Genomic DNA, 20,785 nt, shown 5'->3' on the forward strand with positions numbered 1-20,785 from the left:
AGTAATGGAGGCACAAGAGGCTCTTCTTGACTCTTGCATCTTTGGAGGTAAATTTGCATCTTCCGCTGTTCTTCTAGTATGAGTTTGCATGTCTGTGTTCAGAAATGAATGAGTGCAGTGCCATAGCTCCAGTTAGCTCCTAACCATCACTCCAGCAGCTCCTAATTACTGTTAGGAACTGCATGCTTCAGTGATGCTGATATTGCTAGAATTGCGTATATCCCAGAATGGGATGTCTTGGTGGGGATTTTTGGCATGTTTGCAATAGCTCAAGATCACTCATCAGGCTTTCTGAGTAATAGGCACTGAGCTTACATAAGACTTTCAGAAATGTCTGAAGGTGCAGAATCTGACTAGATTCTGTTCCTTGTGGATTTGCTGTATAAATAATAACTCTCATACAGATTGTGAGCATTCCTAAATATTAGGGCTGGTTAAGGGTTCTTGCTTTGGGCTGCCTTTCAGTTCTGAGAGGAGCCAGCTGAGCAAACTTACATGGTAAGTTTGGGGAGTCCCTGTAGAGACAAAATCATGCTTTTTCTATGCTCTGGATTTGTGGCAGTGTATGGGGCATGGCTTTTAGTGGTATGGGGAAAGCTGGCATTTGCCTGCTGCATTTCTCAGTCTTAGGAATGAATTTTGTCTTTCCAACAGAGGCCTTGTGCACCACCCAACAAAATCCCAACAATTTGCCAGCGCTTGCCTGGGAAAGTCATCCTCTTTCGTATGAGGGCGATGAGATGGCAAAACATTTCTTTGATCGTCTCTCACAAGGGCATGTTACTCAGAGGAGAAAGTGTTCCACCCTGTTTGCAACAAGCACTCCATCTTCCGGTGTGGATATCTTCCCATGTGTCAGTTCCACTCAGGCAGCTCGGTGGAGTATCACAAAGGACAGCAGCAGCTCCAGCAAGAGCAATGCACAGCCACGGCTGAAATCTCCCAGCTGTCTGGTTTCACCTACTCAAACCACTGTTATTCCTGATAGAAAATCTTTGGGTAAAGAGATTTTCTGTGATCAGCCACAGGCTAAAGAAACTGGATGTGGTGTTGAAACGGACCCCAGCTATAGCCAAGTCCCTGAATTTGTTCCTGTAAAGGGTAAAAACAAAGGTAATGGTAAAACTGGTGAGAAAACAACTGTTAAAAAAGCAAGCACAGGAAAAAAGAAAACAAATGCAATTAAAAACAATGCAGAAAGTAGTCCTGATCTACCTCAAGGTGAAGAGAGTGCTCAAAATGCAAAGAAGCTTCTTCAGCCAAAAGTTGCAACATGTTCCAGTGAGTCTGAAGTTTCTGAGATGAGGCAGAAGGCTTGCGTGGGGGCTTTTGACAGGAAGAACAGAGGCTGTGGTGTGGAGCAACATTCCCGCTCTCCTGATGAAGTTCAAGATCTCAGAAGAATATATGTGGTGAATCCAACACAGCTGCACAGTCTTGGAAATGGTGACTTACTGCAACAGGTTAAGAAGGAAGGTGTCTTTGAGATCCAAAGCATGGAGAGCTTGTCAAAAAGCCCAGTTCGTACCTTCTTAAGTCATGAAGTTCCCACAGATGATTCCAGTCTACAAAATTCACTTTTCTTGAGGAAAGAGACCTCAAGTGCCTGTGCTTTGCAAGAGGATGTAAGTGTGAGCACGAAGAGCATCAGACAGAAAACCAACAGAAAAACTAGAGTAATTAGACAAAGAGATGACTCTAATGAGGAGAATCTGCCAAATGGTGTGAAAATACCAGAGGCCGAAGCTGAAGAACAGCCTAAAAGAAGCCAGACAAGCAGGAAGACGACTGTCAGGAAAAGCAGTTGTAGTGATCAGAGAAATGAAGTTAACGGGTTTGGGCCATGTATAGATGTTCAAGGAGTAGCTAAGGAGAGCACAAAGGATTCACCAAGTGATCTTAAACGTAGCAGGAAAACTTATGTTGTCCGTCCTTTGGATCTTGCAGGAAACTTGGGTTGTGTCCAGATGGATTTTGAAGGGGGTGAAATTGTACCTCCCAGGTCTATTCCTGGGAGCAAAGCTAGCAAAATCCCCAGAGTTCAGAGGATGGTAGCTGCTCAGAGCAGTAAAAAACAGACAGGGGGCCTTCAAGAAAAGGGGCAAGCTAAAGTTGACAACAACGTGAATGCTTTGAAAAAAGAGGCTGATCCCAAACCAAAACCTCAGAGGAAAAGGAACACCTCTAGACCTCCAGAGACTGATTCCCTGGCCAGACAAAGTGATGGTGCCAAGGCGCTCATTGGAAATTCAGCAGAACTTGCATCCAAGCAAACTGTCCTGACGGGGAAGTTTTCCTGCATTACAGATCTGCTGTCTGAGCCAGATGCCTTCCTGGAGGAGCAGATAGCTGAGATATCGCTTACAGATAATCTTCTGGAGCTTTCACATAGTCTTGAATCCTCCTCTGTGACCTGTTCTGCAGCTTTGCCTGTCAGCTCTAGGCTTACAGAAGTACGAGTTTCCAAGAGCTTAAGTACTGAAGGCAACAGAATGCCAGAGAAATCCTCTGTTTGGCCAGAAAGCTCCCTGATATTTAAAGAAAAGACTGCAGAGAAAATATCTGGAGAAAGAAACCAGGTTGAGTCAAGTTCTCAGACCTCATCTTCACAAGAGCCTGGTAGGTGGTAGGCTGGGGAGAGGACCTGTGTTTGGAGATGAGTGCCAAAAATCTGTGCAGCAAGTGCTTACATCTTTCTTCCCCTCCTCTCTTTTTTCAGAGTTAAAGATCAGTGTCCAGTACACCATTTATGCTTCCACTTGTGCTGGCCAGTCATTTCTGTGGCTGCATTTGCTTCTAGTTTATCAGTATTCCTATAAAAATTCCTGGTTACTTGTCCATGTGTGGATATTGGGAAAAGACTAGGAGCATGTGCTGCGAGTCCTGTTTTACCACTCTCGTTATCTACAGGTCATGCCTGCCAATTTAGAAAATCAATTACTCAAGCAGTTGAAAAGTATAATTTGATGCTGACCCTGCCTACTAGGGTCAGTGTTATTGGGGCACAATATGATGAAGATGGCAGGGTTTTGGTCCAGAATGGTTAGTGCTGCAAGGATTCAGACTTTGTACCTCTAGGTGATATCTTCAATGGAAATTCATCAGGAGCTACCTAAATTCTCTTGGTTGTGTTTTTTGGTTTGTTTTTTAAAAGAATTTGGAGGGTGTATCTCTTGGCTGGTAATACAGGAGTTAAGCTGAGCCTTTTTGGGAGCTTGCTGTTACTGGATACTCTGTAAAGAGAGTTGTTTTGTGGGGTTTTTCCCCCCTGTAGCTGTTGACAAACAGGCCTGTTATAGCTAGAGTGGGCTGTACTTTGTAGAGATGGAGGAAGTTTGTTCTCCTGCCCTCCCCCTTTTGGCCGACTTCGCTTTGAAAGCTGCAGTAAACACTGGCAGGGTCCTGTGTCTTGCTGGAAGTCTTGTAGGCGGTTTGGGTGCCATAAGCTTGCTTTCTCCTCCAGGCTGTAAGCTCCTGGGCATTAGAACTATCAACTATAATTTTTGTATCATTTTTCTACTACACCAAGGCCCAATGATACTAGAAGCATTAGTGACCTGTATTTTTTCAGTGAGGAACCTGATTTTATTCATGAGCTGATTTTTGAGGAGCAGGTCTGGGATTTTTGCACAAAAATGGTCTCCTGAGTTTAGAGGGAACATGATTGGATTCAGAATTGTGCAGTGTTCAGAGAAAACTGCTAATGCAGCCCTTGTCTATTTGGCAGCTGTGTTTCTTAGGATATCTGGGAATGATTCGGAAACACTTTGATCAACTCATGTGTGAATGTTTCTCTTTGCAGAGATTAGGCCACTACAGGACTTGACCAATGCCAGGACTCTGTCTTCCTCCAGCTTGGAAGAAGCGTCAGGGCGCTCATCCAGGCGGAGACGGGACCCAGCCTGCTATGCAGAGCCGAAACTCAATAGGTTGGGCTTTAAACTACTCCTTTCCATGACTGTTCCCATGCCACAACCCCTGCTGTGCTCTCATGTGCTCACTCTCCAGGGCTGGACTCTCTGTCACTTTGTTTGTCTTTAAGTTCCTCTAACGCTTTGTGTTTCTGTGACCCTCCTCTTCTACCACAGTGTGCTTAAGCCAAAATTCTGCATTAGCACAGATGCGTGTGCAGGCTTCTGGTAACAAGCTACCAAAGATGTTACTTCCCTCACTGAAATGAGCATGTGCTCACGCTCTCTTAGCAGACTGCATCTCTGGTACCCCAGTGCTAATGAGGGATTAACATGAGGATAAAATACAGGCTAAATAAAGACAGCTAAGTGAAAGCCCTGATTTCACTTGCTGCCATCCTGTGATACCTGAAGTTTTATACAACAATTGAATAATACTTCATTTTAATTGGGTTTCAGTAAAGGAAATACTAGGTTTTGAGGAGGGTTCTCCCCTGTGAGCAGGCTGTATCTATATTTGCTTTTTCTGGCAGATATGAGTACCTACTAGGTTTTGAGGAGGGTTCTCCCCTGTGAGCAGGCTGTATCTATATTTGCATTGTCTGGCAGATACGGGTACCTAAACAAGTAGCTGCATCTTTTCCCTAAGAAACTGTAGATTCAGTACATCCAATGGCTAATGTACAGAACCATTTAACTCCTAAAATGATGATTTTGTTGTGATGCTACTGGGTAATACTATGTTTTCTCCCTGAAAAGTGTCACGGTTTGAACTTCCTGTGAGGAGTTGGTTATACTGGGTCAGAAGGTACTCTGTACTGGTACAGCTGTTCCTGTACTGGACAAGGAACAAACTGTACCACTCAGTCATCTTATAGTGGAAGCATTTCAGTAAAATCAGAAACTTTAGAAACTGAAATCATACACGTATTCAAGAAATACCTTGATGGTTCAATCTAACTCTTTTGGTTCTGCAGGAAACTGAGGCGGGGCGACCCATTTACAAACACTGAGTTCCTCCACTCCCCTCTCTACAAAACCAAAAAGAAGAAAGCTGCCAAAGCCAAGGAAATGACCAAGAAGATCAAAGAGGAAAAAGAATGGCTTCCTGAAAGATGTCCCAGTGCCAAGGCAGGCAAGCTAATAACAGTGGGAAGAGACATGGAGCCAGAAGTAAAATAGTGGTTGAACAGGCAGCCCCCAAGCTCCTAGAGGCTTGTGCATCTTTTCTAGAATATCTCTAATGTTTTGCATAGCTTATTTCTTATTTTAATTTTAAAGTATAAATAAAGTCGTCTATGTGGACAGTATAACAGCTTTGTGACATTTATTCCCCGTCCACCCCCACTCCATCTTTAAACGCTGGGGTGCTTGTCTGCGAAGTCTTTGTGCACAAATGCTTGTGGCACCACAGATAGCTCGCTGGCTCTGCCAGTTCCCTCCCTACACAAGCCTGGGGAGAGTACACCTTGGAGGGCTGATCTTTTGGTATTGCAGATATCCACAAGGGCTGCTGAAAGGGTAGGAAAGCAGCCCAGGCTTTGACAGCAAGCAGAAGAGGAGGCATGCTGACATACTGCCTAGCATTACCTCCTGTAGAAGGTGGCTTCTGCACAGGTAGAGCAGTCCACTGGGATTTCACCTTTAGGGTTGACTACTGAAGCCTTGGACAGCCCTAGAAGTCAGAGCTCTCTGCTGTTCTGGAAGGGAGCAATGTCAGATCACTGATACATCCCTTCTCACTGTATTTGCTGTCAGTGGGGATTTGCATAACTATGGAGTTGAAAACTGAGCCTTCCACCAGTCCTGAGCATGCAATACCTAGGACGCAGATGCACCCATCTAACTACATCAGTGCCAGCACTAAAGGTAAGCTAGGCTATACTGTCATCGAAGGCAACTGGGGTCTGCTGATGGAAGTGTTGGTGCAAAGGGCTATTACTGGTGGTGGGAGCTACGTGGGCCCTGCCCAAGAGCTCTGTGAAGCAGCTGGTGTACTGTGAAGCAGACAATTGTTTCAGGAAATCTGTGCTCTTTTCCATTGCAGACTGAGAGCCTACTGGCCTCCAGTGCTTGCTTTTTTAGGGTCTACTGATGTCTGACTTTGAAGGTTATTGATATTAAATGTTTGAGGGAGTGGTGGGAAAAAGAAGTGATCATATTAGTAGTAAAGGGGAAGGGAATGTGCCTCCTTGGAAGCAGGAAAAATGTTTCCTCTTTCTCCACAGCAGAGAGGGACGCTCTGTTCTTATGACCACACTTATTGCTGCTTCTCCCAACACAGAGACAAGTGTTCCTTTCTCTCCTCAGCACTTCAGCAACATCCATCGCTTCATGAGGATAGACTGGGTCATGCTGTACTCTGCAGAGTCCTCCAGAAGATGCAAACTTTGTTAGTACAGAGGGAAAATAGTGTCATCTGCAGTTAGGTAAATGCTACTACATTGCTTAACTTAAGCTATACTGTTAAGTCATTTAAAGAAACATACAGAAACATACATAAAGAAACAAACAAGAAGTGTAAGATTTTAAAATGCCCCTTTTTTCCTGAAAGGTACTAAGCTTTCTCTGGTACTCTGTAACTCCAGAAGGAGCTCGTAAATAACAGAGAATTTGTTAGAAGTGCTGTTGTACTATGACCTGCCTGACCATGGCACAGTAATTTGAACTACTGATGTCAGAAGCCAGGCAGGAACATAGATCTCCAGATGTTCCTGATGATTGTTTCCATTGCTTCAATGGGTCAGCAATGGGACTTTCTCCAGCTGCACTTACATGCTTGTGTTAATAACAAAATAGCAGTCTACTGTGTTCGTTCATATTGAAGGTACAGTGACAGCTGCGTTTCAAACACATGCTCATCCCAAAACAAATGTTAATACTAGCTGATCTAGTCTAACATTGTATTTCTATCCTAACCAACACTTACAGCTAGCCAGCTGCAGGGTGAGAGTTTGTCTCATGTATAACCAGTTTCTGATCTTTGTTGAGTGGCGATACATCAGTTTGAGTTTATAATAGTCCCAAAACAAAATTTCAGTGGAAGTGGTATCTTTAAATTCTTATGCACTACCTGATGCTTACCACCACACTACAGATCACATCTTCCCATGAGCCAGAACAAATTAAAACTCTAAGAAGGGAGAGATTATTTTGTGTTTATATCACATTCCAACAGTCTGTCCCAGCATGTACTGGACTGTGCTGAAAGGTACTGGAGTCTCGCTTTGAGGCAGAATTTCCCCATATCTGCTAATCACACAAAGGAAGGAGAGACACAAAGAATGTTACTTGGCTTTTATTTTAGTCTGAACTAAAATATTTAAAAAAAAACCCCAAACACAAAACCATGGATGGAATAGTTTTTCACCGTCATAATCTGACTTGCTGTATCACAACAGGAAGGGTAATAGCCCCCAGACAACTGGAGGTAAGTTTTGCACCTTTATGAATTGTGGGTGGGGGAAGAGGTAACAGTTCCTATGCTTCACATCCAGTCAGAAGGAGTATAACTAAATGCATGGCCTGCATTTAGACACTGCAGCATGGCTTTATTAGGCTCTTAGCCTATAGGGCTTGTTTCCAGCATTTACTAAGTGCTTCTTCTCAAATGCAAAAGTCTTGACTGTAGCAATGGGAACAAATCCCTTAGTATCAGGATACCATGCTCTGATTGACACTAAAAGATAAATTAAGTAAGAGAGGTGCTGCAGTAGAGCTGGCATAGCCCTGCAAGCTCACTTATACTCAGTGGACAGTACTGGAGAGATGAGGACGGTTCCAATTTCTAAGGTCTGTTGGACAGTAAGTCACCACTGGTTTGACCAGAGCTGTGACACAGACTGGCTTTCAGTCTGAGAGAAAGAGAGAAAAGAAACACAGATCATTCATAGTTATGGAGAGAAACCTCGGGTCTGCTGTGAATGACATTAGGAATCCAGACCCACATCGAGCTTGAATACTATCACATTCAGCTGCTTAGCAAAAGTAAGGCCTAGCCCAGCAGCTCAAGGGGTTTAAGAAAACATGGTCTTTTAAACATTTTAAAAAGTGTACATGTTCATTTTTGTCTAGTATTTGAAATGTTACACAACAGAGTGTGATATAGTGCCACTTACACCTTGGTGTAAGTGGGAGATGCCTTGTTAGTGGAGCTTGAGTAGAACCTGTGCCTTAAAGTTTGGGCAGAGAGGCCAGCTTCCCCTTCAAATTTTCAGCAAGCTTGTCCATGAACTCAAAGGTGTTCAGGTAGTCAGAGCGTGTGACGCTGAGGGGGGGAAACAAAACAAGACAGACATTAGTGGTAACGCCACTCAAATGTTCAAAGCAGGGGAAGACTGTTCAAAGAACTCTGAGTCTTGCCTCTAAAACCAAGAGAGTTAGCTCCTACTCATCAGGCTAATGTTTTTTGCCAAAAGGCTCCAGAGAAGAGGTAGCCAGGTGGTATTTTGCAGTAAAGCAGGTCTCCATCCTAATAAATGGACAGGGCAGGAACTGGCCAATGTAGCCAGCCCATCATAAGAGAAATTTTTGCAGTTCTTTTGCCTTTTCCCCCATGCATTTGGTACAATAGCAGGGACAGAGCAACCTAGACTAAGCTACTTGGGGCGGGGAGTGTCTCATGTTCTGTTTGTACAGCACTGGGTACAGATGAGCCCTGTTCTGTGACCAGACTCCAGCAATTCTTCACCATATGAAAATAACTTTTCAGCAAATGCTGTTCAGAAACATGAAGTAAAACAGCCTCCTCCAAGCACAGCTGATTACTTCATACACTTACTTAGGCAGGCCTTTGATACAGGCAGCAAGGTCCTTTGTCATGAAGCCAGATTCGATGGTCTCAATGCAGACTTCTTCCAGGGCAACTGCAAAGTTCTTGAGGCTAGTGTTGTTGTCCAGCTTAGCTCTGTGAGCTAGTCCTCTTGTCCATGCAAAGATGGAGGCTGAGAAAGAACACTAGATTATTCTGTCCTTCTAGAACTCCCTGGACATTGTTCTAAACTGTCATGTGGAACAGTAATTATTTTTTAATATTAATAAAACTGAAAACAGAAGAAAGATAGAAAATCTGGTACAGGAAAGAGAACACCTATCTTCATCTTTGCATTTTGTGCAGCTCTGAAGAAAAGCAAACCCTAGAAACTACTCACTGCCTCCAGCAATCTCTTTGTGAGTGCCATTTTATCTTATTTTGTTCCTGCCCAAGTTGGAAAGAATGACCGGTGGTAGGACTCTGTGGTTACACAGAAAGTTGTCCTTGTGATAGAAGGGTACAGTTTTCTTCCTGGTATTACATTACACACTGGTCCCTGTGTACTTGTAGAGGATTCTTTCCCTCATGTCCCATTCTAGGTGCACTTTACACTTTAAGTATGTACATGGTTTGGAGGGTGGCTGGGTCTTTTGGAGCATCAGGAAGGGGAGTAAAATAAAAAACAACCAACCTAAACCTTAAGGCCCTTGTGGCTATAAACCCATCGTTTGCTGAAGAATGAGAGCATGTCTCAACGGCTAGGTTAGATCTAGCTTATTGCTCACACTTGCTCCATTCCAGCCTGTTTTTGCTCCAGGCTCCAGCTGTCTCCATGGAAGAACAATGCATTACGAACTACCAGTTACACCAAACAGGGGTGCAATTCCCTGCAGAAAGGATACAGATGTTCTTACTCCAAACCTGTTCTTTCATGTGTAGAGATCACTGAAGGGCAGTGAAAAGCAGCTCACCAATGGGGTTAGTGGAGGTTTCTTGGCCTTTCTGGTGCATGCGGTAGTGACGAGTAACTGTGCCGTGCGCAGCTTCTGCTTCAACAGTTTTGCCATCAGGGCAGATCAGTACACTGGTCATCATCCCCAGAGAGCCATAGCCTACAGAATACACAGTTAAACAAGTTCATTGTCTCCTCTGGACAGCCCCCTTAAATTCCCCTTAATCCACCCATCCTATAATCCCTATACATCCTCCCAGCCTTGATGTGAGTATTCCTGAACAGCAGTGCTGCTGCTGCAACTAACTGGCTAGTCCTGACATGTCAAAATAACAGCTCGCCTGAACAGAAAGTGCTGCTGAACAGGCATTCTGCACCATTTCAAGAAAAACAGTATTCTCACCTGACTTGCTGGACAGATTTTTACTGAAAAGGTGCAGTATGAGAACTAAGAATCCTAAATAAGCAGTGTTGGGCTGCCAATCACTATCTTCCCCACAGGGTGACAGGAAACAAACCTACTTCACATCAAGAGCATCTGCTCTAATGAAAGGAACCACGAGCCTGCAAAACTGGACATTCACATCACTTCTAACCCTGTAGGTTTCAGAGATCTGTGTCTTTGAAAGCTTCTTTGTTCAGTAGTCCAACACACATCCTTGTTCTGTGGGAGGCATTTTACTGGCATTACTTTAGAAAGAGCATGTTACATAAAGCCACATATCTTGCCCTGTGGGTTTCTGCATCCATATTTGTTTTGGCACCAGGCAGCTTGGTTATATAGGATTTTGATCAAGCACTACAAGCCTGTAAATTTAAACACATCAATCTCTCTATACCTGACAGGTAGCTTTACGTCCTGAAGGTTTTCTTACTTATCTGCAGAGCAGCTGCCAGTATGCTCACCACCAGTCAGCTTAACTCAAGCTGTCAGTGACAGAATCCCAGCTGTCTGGATACCTTCCATTAGAATGGAAAGCCTATTAGTTATTATGTTGGTAGGAACTGCCATCTGGTAAAGAAGTACAACTACTCAGTCTGCATTCAATGGATTTTCTTGTAAAATTCTTTGCCTGCCGGGTATCTCCATGACTGGCCACAGGTTTGAAATGTAAGTTCTGAGACCCAACACCACCTCCCGGGCCATTACATAAGATATGACACAAGTCACAAGAGACTGCTACTGGGCCTACTTCAGTGTAGCACAGGAAACATCTCATACCTTGTGCAACAGAGTCAGACTGCACATCCCCATCGTAGTTCTTGCAGGCCCAGACAAAGCCTCCTTCAGATTTCAGGGCCTGAGCAACCATGTCATCAATGAGCCTATGCTCATACCAGATCTTTTTGGCTTCAAACTGGGACTTGTATTCTCTGGAAAACAAAAAACAGATCACGTTGACATATAGATAAAAACAGGGATTGCACAATTTGTGCAAGTAATTGTGCATAGAGAAAAGAGTAAAAAAAAAAAAGCTTAAAAGAAATTTGCATCCCCTCTACTCTTTTTTTTCCTCGCTTGCTTTGCTAGGCCACTGCAAGTCTGCTTCAGAATCACAGAGGAGCCCAGAGAATTTGTGACTCTCTGTTAGGAGAGATGAACATCACAGCCACATTTAGTAGAGCTTTAAACACCGAGCACTGTGTCCTGCAGGACAAGGGAGACTGCGACACAGAAGGCGCACAGCCCCCGCGAAGTGCTGCTGCGTGTCTGAAAATGCTGAATTTACTGTAGCAGCTCACAAAGCTGGAGAGGATGTTCCTGCTGCAGACTTATGCACTGCAGTAGGAAGTATACAACTATCCTAGTTACCTGTCATAGATCTCTTGGAAGATGTCTTTAAAGCGACCATCGTATCTCTTCAGGATGGTGTTCTTGGTGCTCATGTAGAGGGGCCAGCCTTTAGACAGTGCCATTTGGAAGGAACTGTGGGCAAAATCCTTGATAGACTGGTCAAGATTGTACATTCCCATGGCTACACCACCACAGCCTGTTAGTGGAGGAAAAACAGATGGGAATCAACTAGATTTAGTTTTGGTTAAGGATTTGACCGTCTCCCCATAGCATACTCTGGCAGGCAGGCTGGTGTTATCCCCAGGTGTCTTGATATAGTTCTCAGTTTAAGGCTGGTTCTTTCAGGAGAAGATTCACTTTGCACTATCAGCTCAAAGCTCCAGCAGTCCTGTGACACATGGATAGGAAGGTGGTTTTGTTTTACAGCTAGGTACATCCTAATACCGTGATCTAATGCCCCTAAGAAGTTTCTTCCTAATCCAGCCTAAGCAACAAAACTGTGACAGGAGTGAGCGTGCTTGAACTCCTACTAGCCAGATAATAGAGTATTTTTCTATCAAAGCAGCAGGCAGCAGTTTGGAGCAGGGATCTCAGTCAAAGCTAGAAATGGGTTGCTCCCATCTTAAGTGCCTCGTACCTTCAGGCTTTGACTGCACTGCAGAACTAACTCCAGCAGTCAGAGGCTGCTTTGCCTAGCTCAGGTAAACAAGTCCCCACATGCATCCCTGCATTTTTTCAGTGCATGTGTTTGGCCTACCCTGCAGCTTTGTTTCACCTGCTCAGGCTCACTTCCAGCAAGTTGTGGGAAGTCATCTTGGTGCAAGGGAAAGTCCTGAGAAGGCTCTGAGGAACTATCAACACTCACATGACTTAGATTGTGTAATGCAAATGTATTAGCAGCCTGAATGAAGTGCCTTAAACTTACAGCCCAGTTCAACTGGGGGAAAGCAGCACTCAGATCATGGGAGATGCTGACTGTGGGTGAAAGCAGGGTCTAGGGCTTCATGAAAAAACTTTGTCATCTTCAGAACATCTCTGTGTTTCTAGTGAAAAGTATATACCGTGTACTTAATTTTAAGCACCTCACTACCATCACCTCTCCAGTGTATTGTACAGTGCCTTTATCAGGGATCTTTGCTCTGGAAACACCCCAGATTTTTTTTATTTTTTATTTTTGAAAATACCCTTTCTTAATATCCATTTGTCCTTACCTCCAGATGGTTGTTGCTATATGGACATGCATGCAGAATGAAGAGGGGAAGCCACAGGAGGTTCATCTGCTTGCCAAGATAGCAAGGTCATTTAAAGTTGATATTGGCAGGGAATGAAATTCCTGTTGCTACCAGTGAAAATACACGTTGTCCCCCTGCCTCCCTTAGTGAGTCAAGGACAGGATAGGGTCTGATCAGCTACAGAGGCTGTGTCTTCTGGAGCCATGATTTCATAGTTGCTGGATGACAGCTATTAAGTTTTATTCAAATACTTATTTGCATATAGGTAGAAAAGCCCTTGTTGCAATCATACAATCCTGCTGCCTACTAAAATCTCTTGATTTGGTGTCAAGGTTGAACATATTAGTATAGCAATAGGACAAGCTTCCCTTATGCATTGTGGAGATATGCTGGCACAACAGTTATCTGTGGGGAGGGGAGTTCCCCCAGAGCAACAGCAGTAATCTGCCATCTTTACACTTCCTTGCTTTCTGCTTGCTGACGCAACACAGAGCAGTGAATCAGACTGGCAGCTGGAACTGCCAGATGTCTCCAATACAGGCTCACCAGTCACCTATCAAATGAAAACAGATTAGGACTGGCAGTGAAGCAGGTGAACTCCAGATGAAAGGCTGTGCAACAAGAAATAGTAGAGATTTAGGCTCCTGTGAGCTAGAATGCCAGAGAAATCAAGTATTACAGAAGAGGGTCATATGGCAGTCTTGGTACCTGTTTGCCAAGCCAGCTGCATACAAACCAGGATTCTGTTGTTTACATGGATGTATTAGGTCTTTGTTGCTAGAAACAAAACATTGCACACTCACATACATAGGTCACCATAAGGCTTCAAATCCTGAACCCTTTGATCACTGATAGGCAAGAGAGATGACTTGTGTGATGTTTTCCTGAATCCTGCCCCTAGAGAAACACCCTGGGTTCTAGCAATGTGTGTGTAATTGTTTCCACGCAACAAAGCCCAGCGAGTCAGGACTTCTCCTCCTGAGCTTAGCAATGTCTACAACCAGCACAGCAATATTGCTAGGAGGGATACAAATACCTTTGGGACTGCATCTGTTAAAACAGTTAGAGCCTACACAGTCAGGAGCATCCTTGTCAAATCTCCTTTCCACCTTGCAGAGTAAGTGTCAGTTCTCATTTCTATTGAAAAAAAAGACTGCTTAATAAAGAGGGGTACAAACTGCAAAGGTGTATAGAGCCCAGTAAGACAAACTAAACCCAGAAAGAATTATACCTGAATTGTTCTCAAATATATCTCCCCTTAGGTCAAGCCATGTTTAGATAGCAAGTTTTCCCTCAGAGGGAAAAACATGCATGCCACTACCACAGCCATCATACAAGGAGCATGACAGGTGGCCAGTCTAGTATGATTGTGTTCGATATGCCTCTTCGATCCAGCAAGATTTGAAGTAACTTTCAGTACTTCCCAGATAAATGAAGAAGCCCCAGACCTTCTCCCCCACTCTACCTTAAAGTCATATTTTACCACCAAACAGATCTGACTGATACTTCAAAGTTGAATTAAACCAAAAATACCAGTTTTAATCACAACTTAGAGATAATACCTACTTTCAAAGTTATGGACCAGATATGTGACTGGTTTGCCTCCATCTTTTGGAGTGTAGGTCATCTCTACTTTTCCAGGCCCAGGTACCACAAAATCAGTTGCTCTGTACTGTTAAAAAAAAAGCCATAATGATTTTATCTATCAGGAGGACAGAACCATAAAAGACAACCCACATTTGGGAGGTAGGGTGCAGAAAAGTATAAACAGTTGTACCCAAAACCCCATTGAACAGGTTCTGTTTACTCAGATGTATCATCGGATTATTTTACTAGAGATTAGAAAGACAAGTAGTCTTGCCTGTTTCAGAAGATATCTTCCTCTTTAAGGGAAAAAGCTTACAGATTCTTGGGCCCCATCAATTGGCTGAGTATGTATTTTTGCAGATGCACTGGAGTTTTAAAGTGCAAAGTATCTAGTGTTGTGTGGTCTGTGAGTAGAAAGGCTCCTCTCCCTGCCTCAAAAAGCCATTCATATCATAGCTTCTGATCTCATGAATAAGGGGCAAATCATACAGCACCTTAATAAAAGCCATTATTTCTATCCATCATATGACATTTGAAAGGTCAATCTGTAGTAAGAGTTCTTTGAATTCTGTAAATGGGTATGCTTTTTGCTCCTCTGAGCTACACAGACTCAAAAGAAGAGACAACATGTACTTCAAGTTTTTGAACGGTGTCTCATCTTCCCAACTGTTCTGATCAGTACTATTTAAGGTTTCATTTCATTGAAATTCGTCATCCTTTTTCATGTAGTTTCCCTCCTATTGAGGAAACCACTTCCCTAAGCTGTTCTGAAGTTACAGAAGTGTCTTGCTCAAATGCCCTTTACATGTTCTTATATTATTCCTTTCACTTTAATCTCATACTTTGGCAGGGTTTCAATCCTCCTCCTTAACCCATTGTTTCCTATTATTATTTTGACCTTCTCGATTATTCAGTACTGTTAAGGATGTTGAACCCTATTCTCTTCTAGTGTCAGGGCTCTGCAATTATTTTCCTCTTGGAAATGTATTACTTTACCTTCCCACTCCAGCTGATCTTACGACTTTCCCTCAGTTTGTGGGTTTACCCATCTATTTAAGCACTTGGCTCTTCTAGAAAACTTTTGTCATGTTTGGCTGCTTTACAGCTTATCATTACCCATGGAGAACAGTATGGTTGATTCTTGTCTTGTCCTCTGGGCTGCCCAAAGACCACTACACCAGCTGCCATGCTAGGGTTTCCATGGCCTTGTACTACCTCTGCCAAGAGAGCTCTGATAAAGGATATTTCCCTACCTTGGTACCACAGCCTCACGTACCCAGTATGAATACCAACTTTGCGGGAGTGCTATGCAAGTAAGTTTAAGAAGCAGATCACAGTTTAAAAAAAAAAAAAAAAAGAAAACAAAACCACACCTACGCACAGAAGGTAACTTTGCCCACTTCTAAAATCACTCACTCAGATCCATTTTTGCTGTGAGCAACATTTGCCACCAAAAAGTCCTTCTGAGAAGTAAGAAGATGGGCAGTGTAAAGGATATTTTCTAAAGACATTGCTATGTAAGGAGGAGGGTTCTGCAGAGGTGAAGAAAAATAACTTAGAGGAGTTATACCCTGTGTTTAGGTACAGACCCATCTAATCCAAGCACAGGCCCCTGAATGCTGTTTATACAGCTACACTGTCTAAGGAAGAAAGGTATGAATCAGGCTCTCCGACACTTTGCCAGGTGCTGTACAAAGTGCCAGCAAGTACCCACTCCCAGGTGGAGTGCAAGGGATAAAGCAGCAGCACAGGGATGTCTAAGTCTTCGTAGCTCTATACCAGTCAGGACTAAGCCTGTTCAGATAAAAAGAGGGGTAAGCACTGGAGTGACTCACTTGATCCCCATAAGCGTGACGGCCAATGACAATGGGTTTCACCCATCCAGACACCAGCCGGGGAATGTTCTTGCAGATAATAGCCTCCCTGAAGACAGTGCCACCTAGAATGTTTCTAATTGTCCCATTGGGAGACTTCCACATCTGCTTCAACTTGAACTCCTCCACTCTTTTCTCATCAGGAGTGATGGTTGCACACTTTATGCCAACGTTGTATTTCTTTATGGCTTCAGCAGCTTCCACAGTTACTTTATCATTTGTAGCATCACGATGCTCAATGCCCAAGTCATAGCTGTAACAAACCCACAAAGATGGTCAGAACTGCCCAGGACATTTGTTCGTGTCCAACAGGAAAGAAACCAGACCCCATATGTGCCTGTAAGTGTAGTTCCAGCACTCTGCCATAACTGAAGTTATCCCTCTTCCAGTGCAAATGCTGCTGGCCTGGAAGAAGACATAGGCTCCAATACTGATACTTCTGCTGGTGGCAGGAGTTTGGATAAAGGACAACTTCAGTTTATGGCTGACGCTCTCTGCCAGCATGGGACATAGCCAGTATCTCCTCTACCTTCCCTTCTGAGCTTCCTGCAATGGAAGCTTTCAGTCTGGGCTTCTAATGGTATGGAGCAGCACAATCCCCAGATGAATATGGGCCTTTATTTCAAACCTCATGCTGAGGGTTCTGGCTTCCTTCATGTACTAAGCATATGAAGCTATACTAGGCTTAAAACTGTTTTGACAATGGATCCACAATACTGCTCAGGCAGCAAAACTGCCAATATTTCCCTCCAACAGTCAGAGGAAGTACGTTTCCCACACTCGCTGTTTTAATAGCTTTTGGAGAACAACCCAGCGTCCCCAGCATGGGACAGCCCTGAAGCATAGCCAGTTGTACATGAATCTAGCCATTGTGCTGCCTCAGCCAGGGGTTCGCTTCCCCTCCTCCCACGCCTCTTTGAAAAGGGATGTTCTCCAGACTGTGTGCATGCATTATGCTGCTGGGTTCCCGTTTGCTTGGTTCTCGACACCAGCAAGCAGAAAGCCTGATGTAGGTGGCAAATGACTCCAGGAGCAGGGGAAGAGGTCAGACTTATGGGTTTAATAATGGCAGATACCATTGAAGGCCTCTGTCCACCATGGCTTGGAGCAATGCAGCTGGATACTTCTCTAATAATTATAGCTCAGTGGCTAGAAAGGGAAGAGATTATTTGTTCTGCTTGACCAGATGCTGTAGATAGCATGTCCCTTTTGCCATACCAGCTGCTGGTATTTGGTTTTTTCCAGAAGGGAAGGTAGGAGCACAGCCTAGGCTCAGGGAATAATTGCAACAGTTAGCTCATACTGTCAGCAGCAGAGCTCAAGCTTACAGACATCAGGGCAGAGTCTGTGCCCTACAACCACCCTTTTGCCCTCTGGGCACATCTTCAAACAGAGATGGCAAGAAGCCATAAACCTACTCAAGAGCCTGCAGATGCTAGGCTTCATGTCAGGGAGTGGCTGAAACACCCCCATGTTTCTAATTGTTTAGGCTGCAGGAAGCCATGCAAACTGCCCAGGTGCTGGAAAGCCAAGGCATGGGAGAGAAAGATGTAGATCATGTCTATGAGAGACCTTCTTAGAAGTCTTCTTAGAGACCTTCTTAACTTCTTAGAGTTAGTTAGAGCTAACTCACAATTAAGCATTCACTGTTTACTGCTGTGAGGAACCCCAGAGGGGCTGCCAGACTTTGACAAAATACCTTCACCTTAAGACTACGCTTTCCAGAGTACTTAGTGAGGTTGGCTCTTAGGTAAGTTAGCCAGGGGAGTCTGCTGGGAACTTTACCAGTATAAAAAGGGCTAGTTAGCCTCTCTGCACTAGTGCAGGAGGAGCTATAAGGCTCTCAGTGCCAAGTGAAACATGATCAATGCCTAATGACACATGCAAATTGCAGTACAAAGTGGCTGTGTGTCATAAAGAGCCATTACCTGTGCAAATCCAGATCTACATAAGGAAAAATCAGCTTTTCTTTAATCAGTTCCCAGATGACCCGTGTCATTTCATCTCCTTGCATCTCCACAACGGAGCCTCCATGGATTTTTTTAGACATCTTGAGCTGCAATAGACATAAAAAAACCCAACCTAAGTTAAAAACTGCCAACATGCATCACCAATACATGTATCCTACATTTTCACAACACAACTATAAGAGAGGTACTAACATAGCATACAGGATCTCTCCTAAAAGTCTTGAAAACAACCACAGTTTATCCCTAATTTCATGCTAACTGGTATTCTTCTTAAAGCCCCAGGTCCTAGGGAGATCTATCCAAGGATAAAAATAAAGGTTAATATCTGAGATTTAAGGGCATCTGTTCTAAGGGCATGAGCTTTAATTATGGTTGTACAAAAGAATTTGAAGGCATGACCAAACTCTTCCCCCAAATTCCACAGAAATAGATGAGCGCTGTTTATTACTAGACTTCATGAGTTCTAGTCCAGTGGCCTGTTTCTCTCCCTTTTTCTGAAAAACAGGGGTTAACAGACATTATTTTGATGACAGCTCATATTGCTGGCACTGTTAAGATTAATACGTTGTCAGCTTCTTTATTAGCTTCCTTCCCAAGGAAGGAAGGAAGGAAACAGGTACAGAATAACAAGGGCCACATCAAGAGTACCTTCTCGTGGCAAGCTTTATTTCTGCTGTTAAAATAAATACTGGACATATTTGTTTTCCGTATGGAACAGAGGTTTCCCAAGATATTTGTTCACAAAGCCTCAAAAAATAAACCTGAACTCTGCCCTTCTATTTGCACTTTGTTCCTTGACAAAACCCAACCCCACAAGCCACTGAACTGCTCTAACACAGTGCCCTGCTTTCTAACAGCCACAGTTTCTCACTTCTCAGCTCTGATTATGCAAGAGCTATGACTTGGCAAGTTCCTCCTCCCAAGACAGCCCCATTCTTGTACACAGCTGTTCGGATACTACAGTGAGATACCAAGGCCTCGTGCCTGAGGTTGCAGTCTCATAGATACTGAGGTTCATGAATGGTTTCATCCAGAATGAGGGGTCCTACTGTACACAGAATCTATTCATCTAAATGAAGTTATTCAGAGGTGTGAGGTTTGCAATGCAAGGTCCCCAGATTACAAGCACATGGGGAGACTGCTCTCTGGTTCAATTTTTTTTTTTTTTTTTAATTAGACTAACTTGTGCTGTATTTTCAAAATCCAATCCATTAAACATTTTTAGTCTGGGAAGAGAATAAACTTTCTAACCTATGTTCTAGCTACTGCATCAAGCTTTTCCCAACTTTTTAAAGAGCAAAAATTAAAAAAAAAGGTAAAATGAGGTTGTGAGCTACTGAGACTCTATTTACTATGAGCACATAAACCTGAAAAATTAACTAGTCTGAGGCACTCCTATCCCAAAGAAAGATAATATCTGGGCTTATATTAGGCCTCTCTAGTCCTCACGGAAAACTTTAACTTCACATGACCACACTCTGTCTGAACTCAGTTTGTTTATGCAAGTATTTTGAGCCCAATTTTCAATTGTGACTATCTAAATAAGGACTGTATCACACTCCCGTGGCCTAGGCACAGGATTACTACTTAAGAGACTACAGTTTTGCTTTTGGCACTTACACAGACTGAGAAACATTCCAATTCATTTAATCCAAGACATACACAGACACCCACCCACAATCACTTGTTTTGTGGTTACTTAAATAGACAAATCAGACTATGTCAGTCACATTAATAGGTTTTGCAAAGCTGGCTTCAGACCTATATGGTGCTGCTGTCACAAGGGGAACACAAAGGTACATGAGACGCACCTCCACTGAGCTACCTCTCCACTGATATGTGAAAACAGCAGCTTCTTAAACAACTCTGACAGCATCCTACATATTTGTCTGATCATGGCCCCAGTACTCTCCCCCTCCTCAAGCACTGATGTCCCCAGTTTCTCTATGTACAGGGGCAGTACTGCAGCAGCATTCCTCTTCTGCACTCCAGAGTCAACATGCCAAGAGGTTCCTCTAGAGAGCACACATTCCCTAGAGTCAACTCTTTCTGTCACTCTTCCCCTTTGATTTTATGCTCTCCAGAACTGCCAAATGTCAGCAAGGTCTTTCTCCTACAGCAACCCTTCTCTAAACACACTTAATCCAGGCATTCAGCCAAGGCAGCTTAGAAGAAACTTTGTGAATTTCCAAATACTCCTTCGTCCTCAGGAAGGACTCAGGGCCTACAGTCAATCATTAACTATTGCAACAACTCCTTAATTCAGGTTTACAGAACATCTCGTCAGATCAGGCATGCTCCCAGGGAGAGCAGTGCAGATCGTTGTCACTAACCGAGATTTTGCCTGCACTTGTTTTTCGGCTGCACTGCCCTCCATCCACGCACGCAGCCCGGCCCTGACAACGCAATGCAGGCTAGCTCTTCTGGCACAGGCAGGATTTGCGGACCAGGCCGCTGGCTGCAGCCGGTGCCACAACAGGCAGGCGCTGGCACCACCTCAGCAAGGCGCTGCCGGGCCTGGCCAGCACGGCAGTGACCGGGGGCGCTGCCCCCAGCCCAGGAGGGGTGCCCCGGGATACGCGAGGGGCCCTAAGCGCAACCGGCAGCAGGTGACACTACCGACTATCAAGAGACATCTGGATTGCGAGGGGAGAAAGCCCAGCCCCAGGCCGGGGAGACCGAGTCTGAGGTAAAAGCACCCCCTCAACACC

The 20,785-nt window shown here is 44.0% G+C and overlaps 1 protein-coding gene across 1 annotated transcript; it reads right to left on the minus strand.

The window, feature by feature from the left end:
- Nucleotides 1-7,791: 7,791 nt before the first annotated feature.
- On the minus strand, nucleotides 7,792-18,175 carry IDH1 (isocitrate dehydrogenase 1 (NADP+), soluble). Its single transcript, XM_009584430.1, has 8 exons — nucleotides 18,033-18,175; nucleotides 16,066-16,357; nucleotides 14,210-14,315; nucleotides 11,430-11,607; nucleotides 10,839-10,990; nucleotides 9,636-9,776; nucleotides 8,692-8,854; nucleotides 7,792-8,178 (listed from the first exon to the last, which is right to left on the minus strand). The coding sequence occupies exons 1-8, from the start codon at nucleotides 18,152-18,154 to the stop codon at nucleotides 8,085-8,087; spliced, it is 1,248 nt and encodes a 415-aa protein (XP_009582725.1). The 5' UTR covers nucleotides 18,155-18,175; the 3' UTR covers nucleotides 7,792-8,084.
- Between the last annotated feature and the right edge of the window lie 2,610 nt (nucleotides 18,176-20,785).

This window comes from Fulmarus glacialis, unplaced genomic scaffold (genome assembly GCF_000690835.1).
Source record: "Fulmarus glacialis isolate BGI_N327 unplaced genomic scaffold, ASM69083v1 scaffold47018, whole genome shotgun sequence".
Classification (NCBI taxonomy): domain Eukaryota; kingdom Metazoa; phylum Chordata; class Aves; order Procellariiformes; family Procellariidae; genus Fulmarus; species Fulmarus glacialis.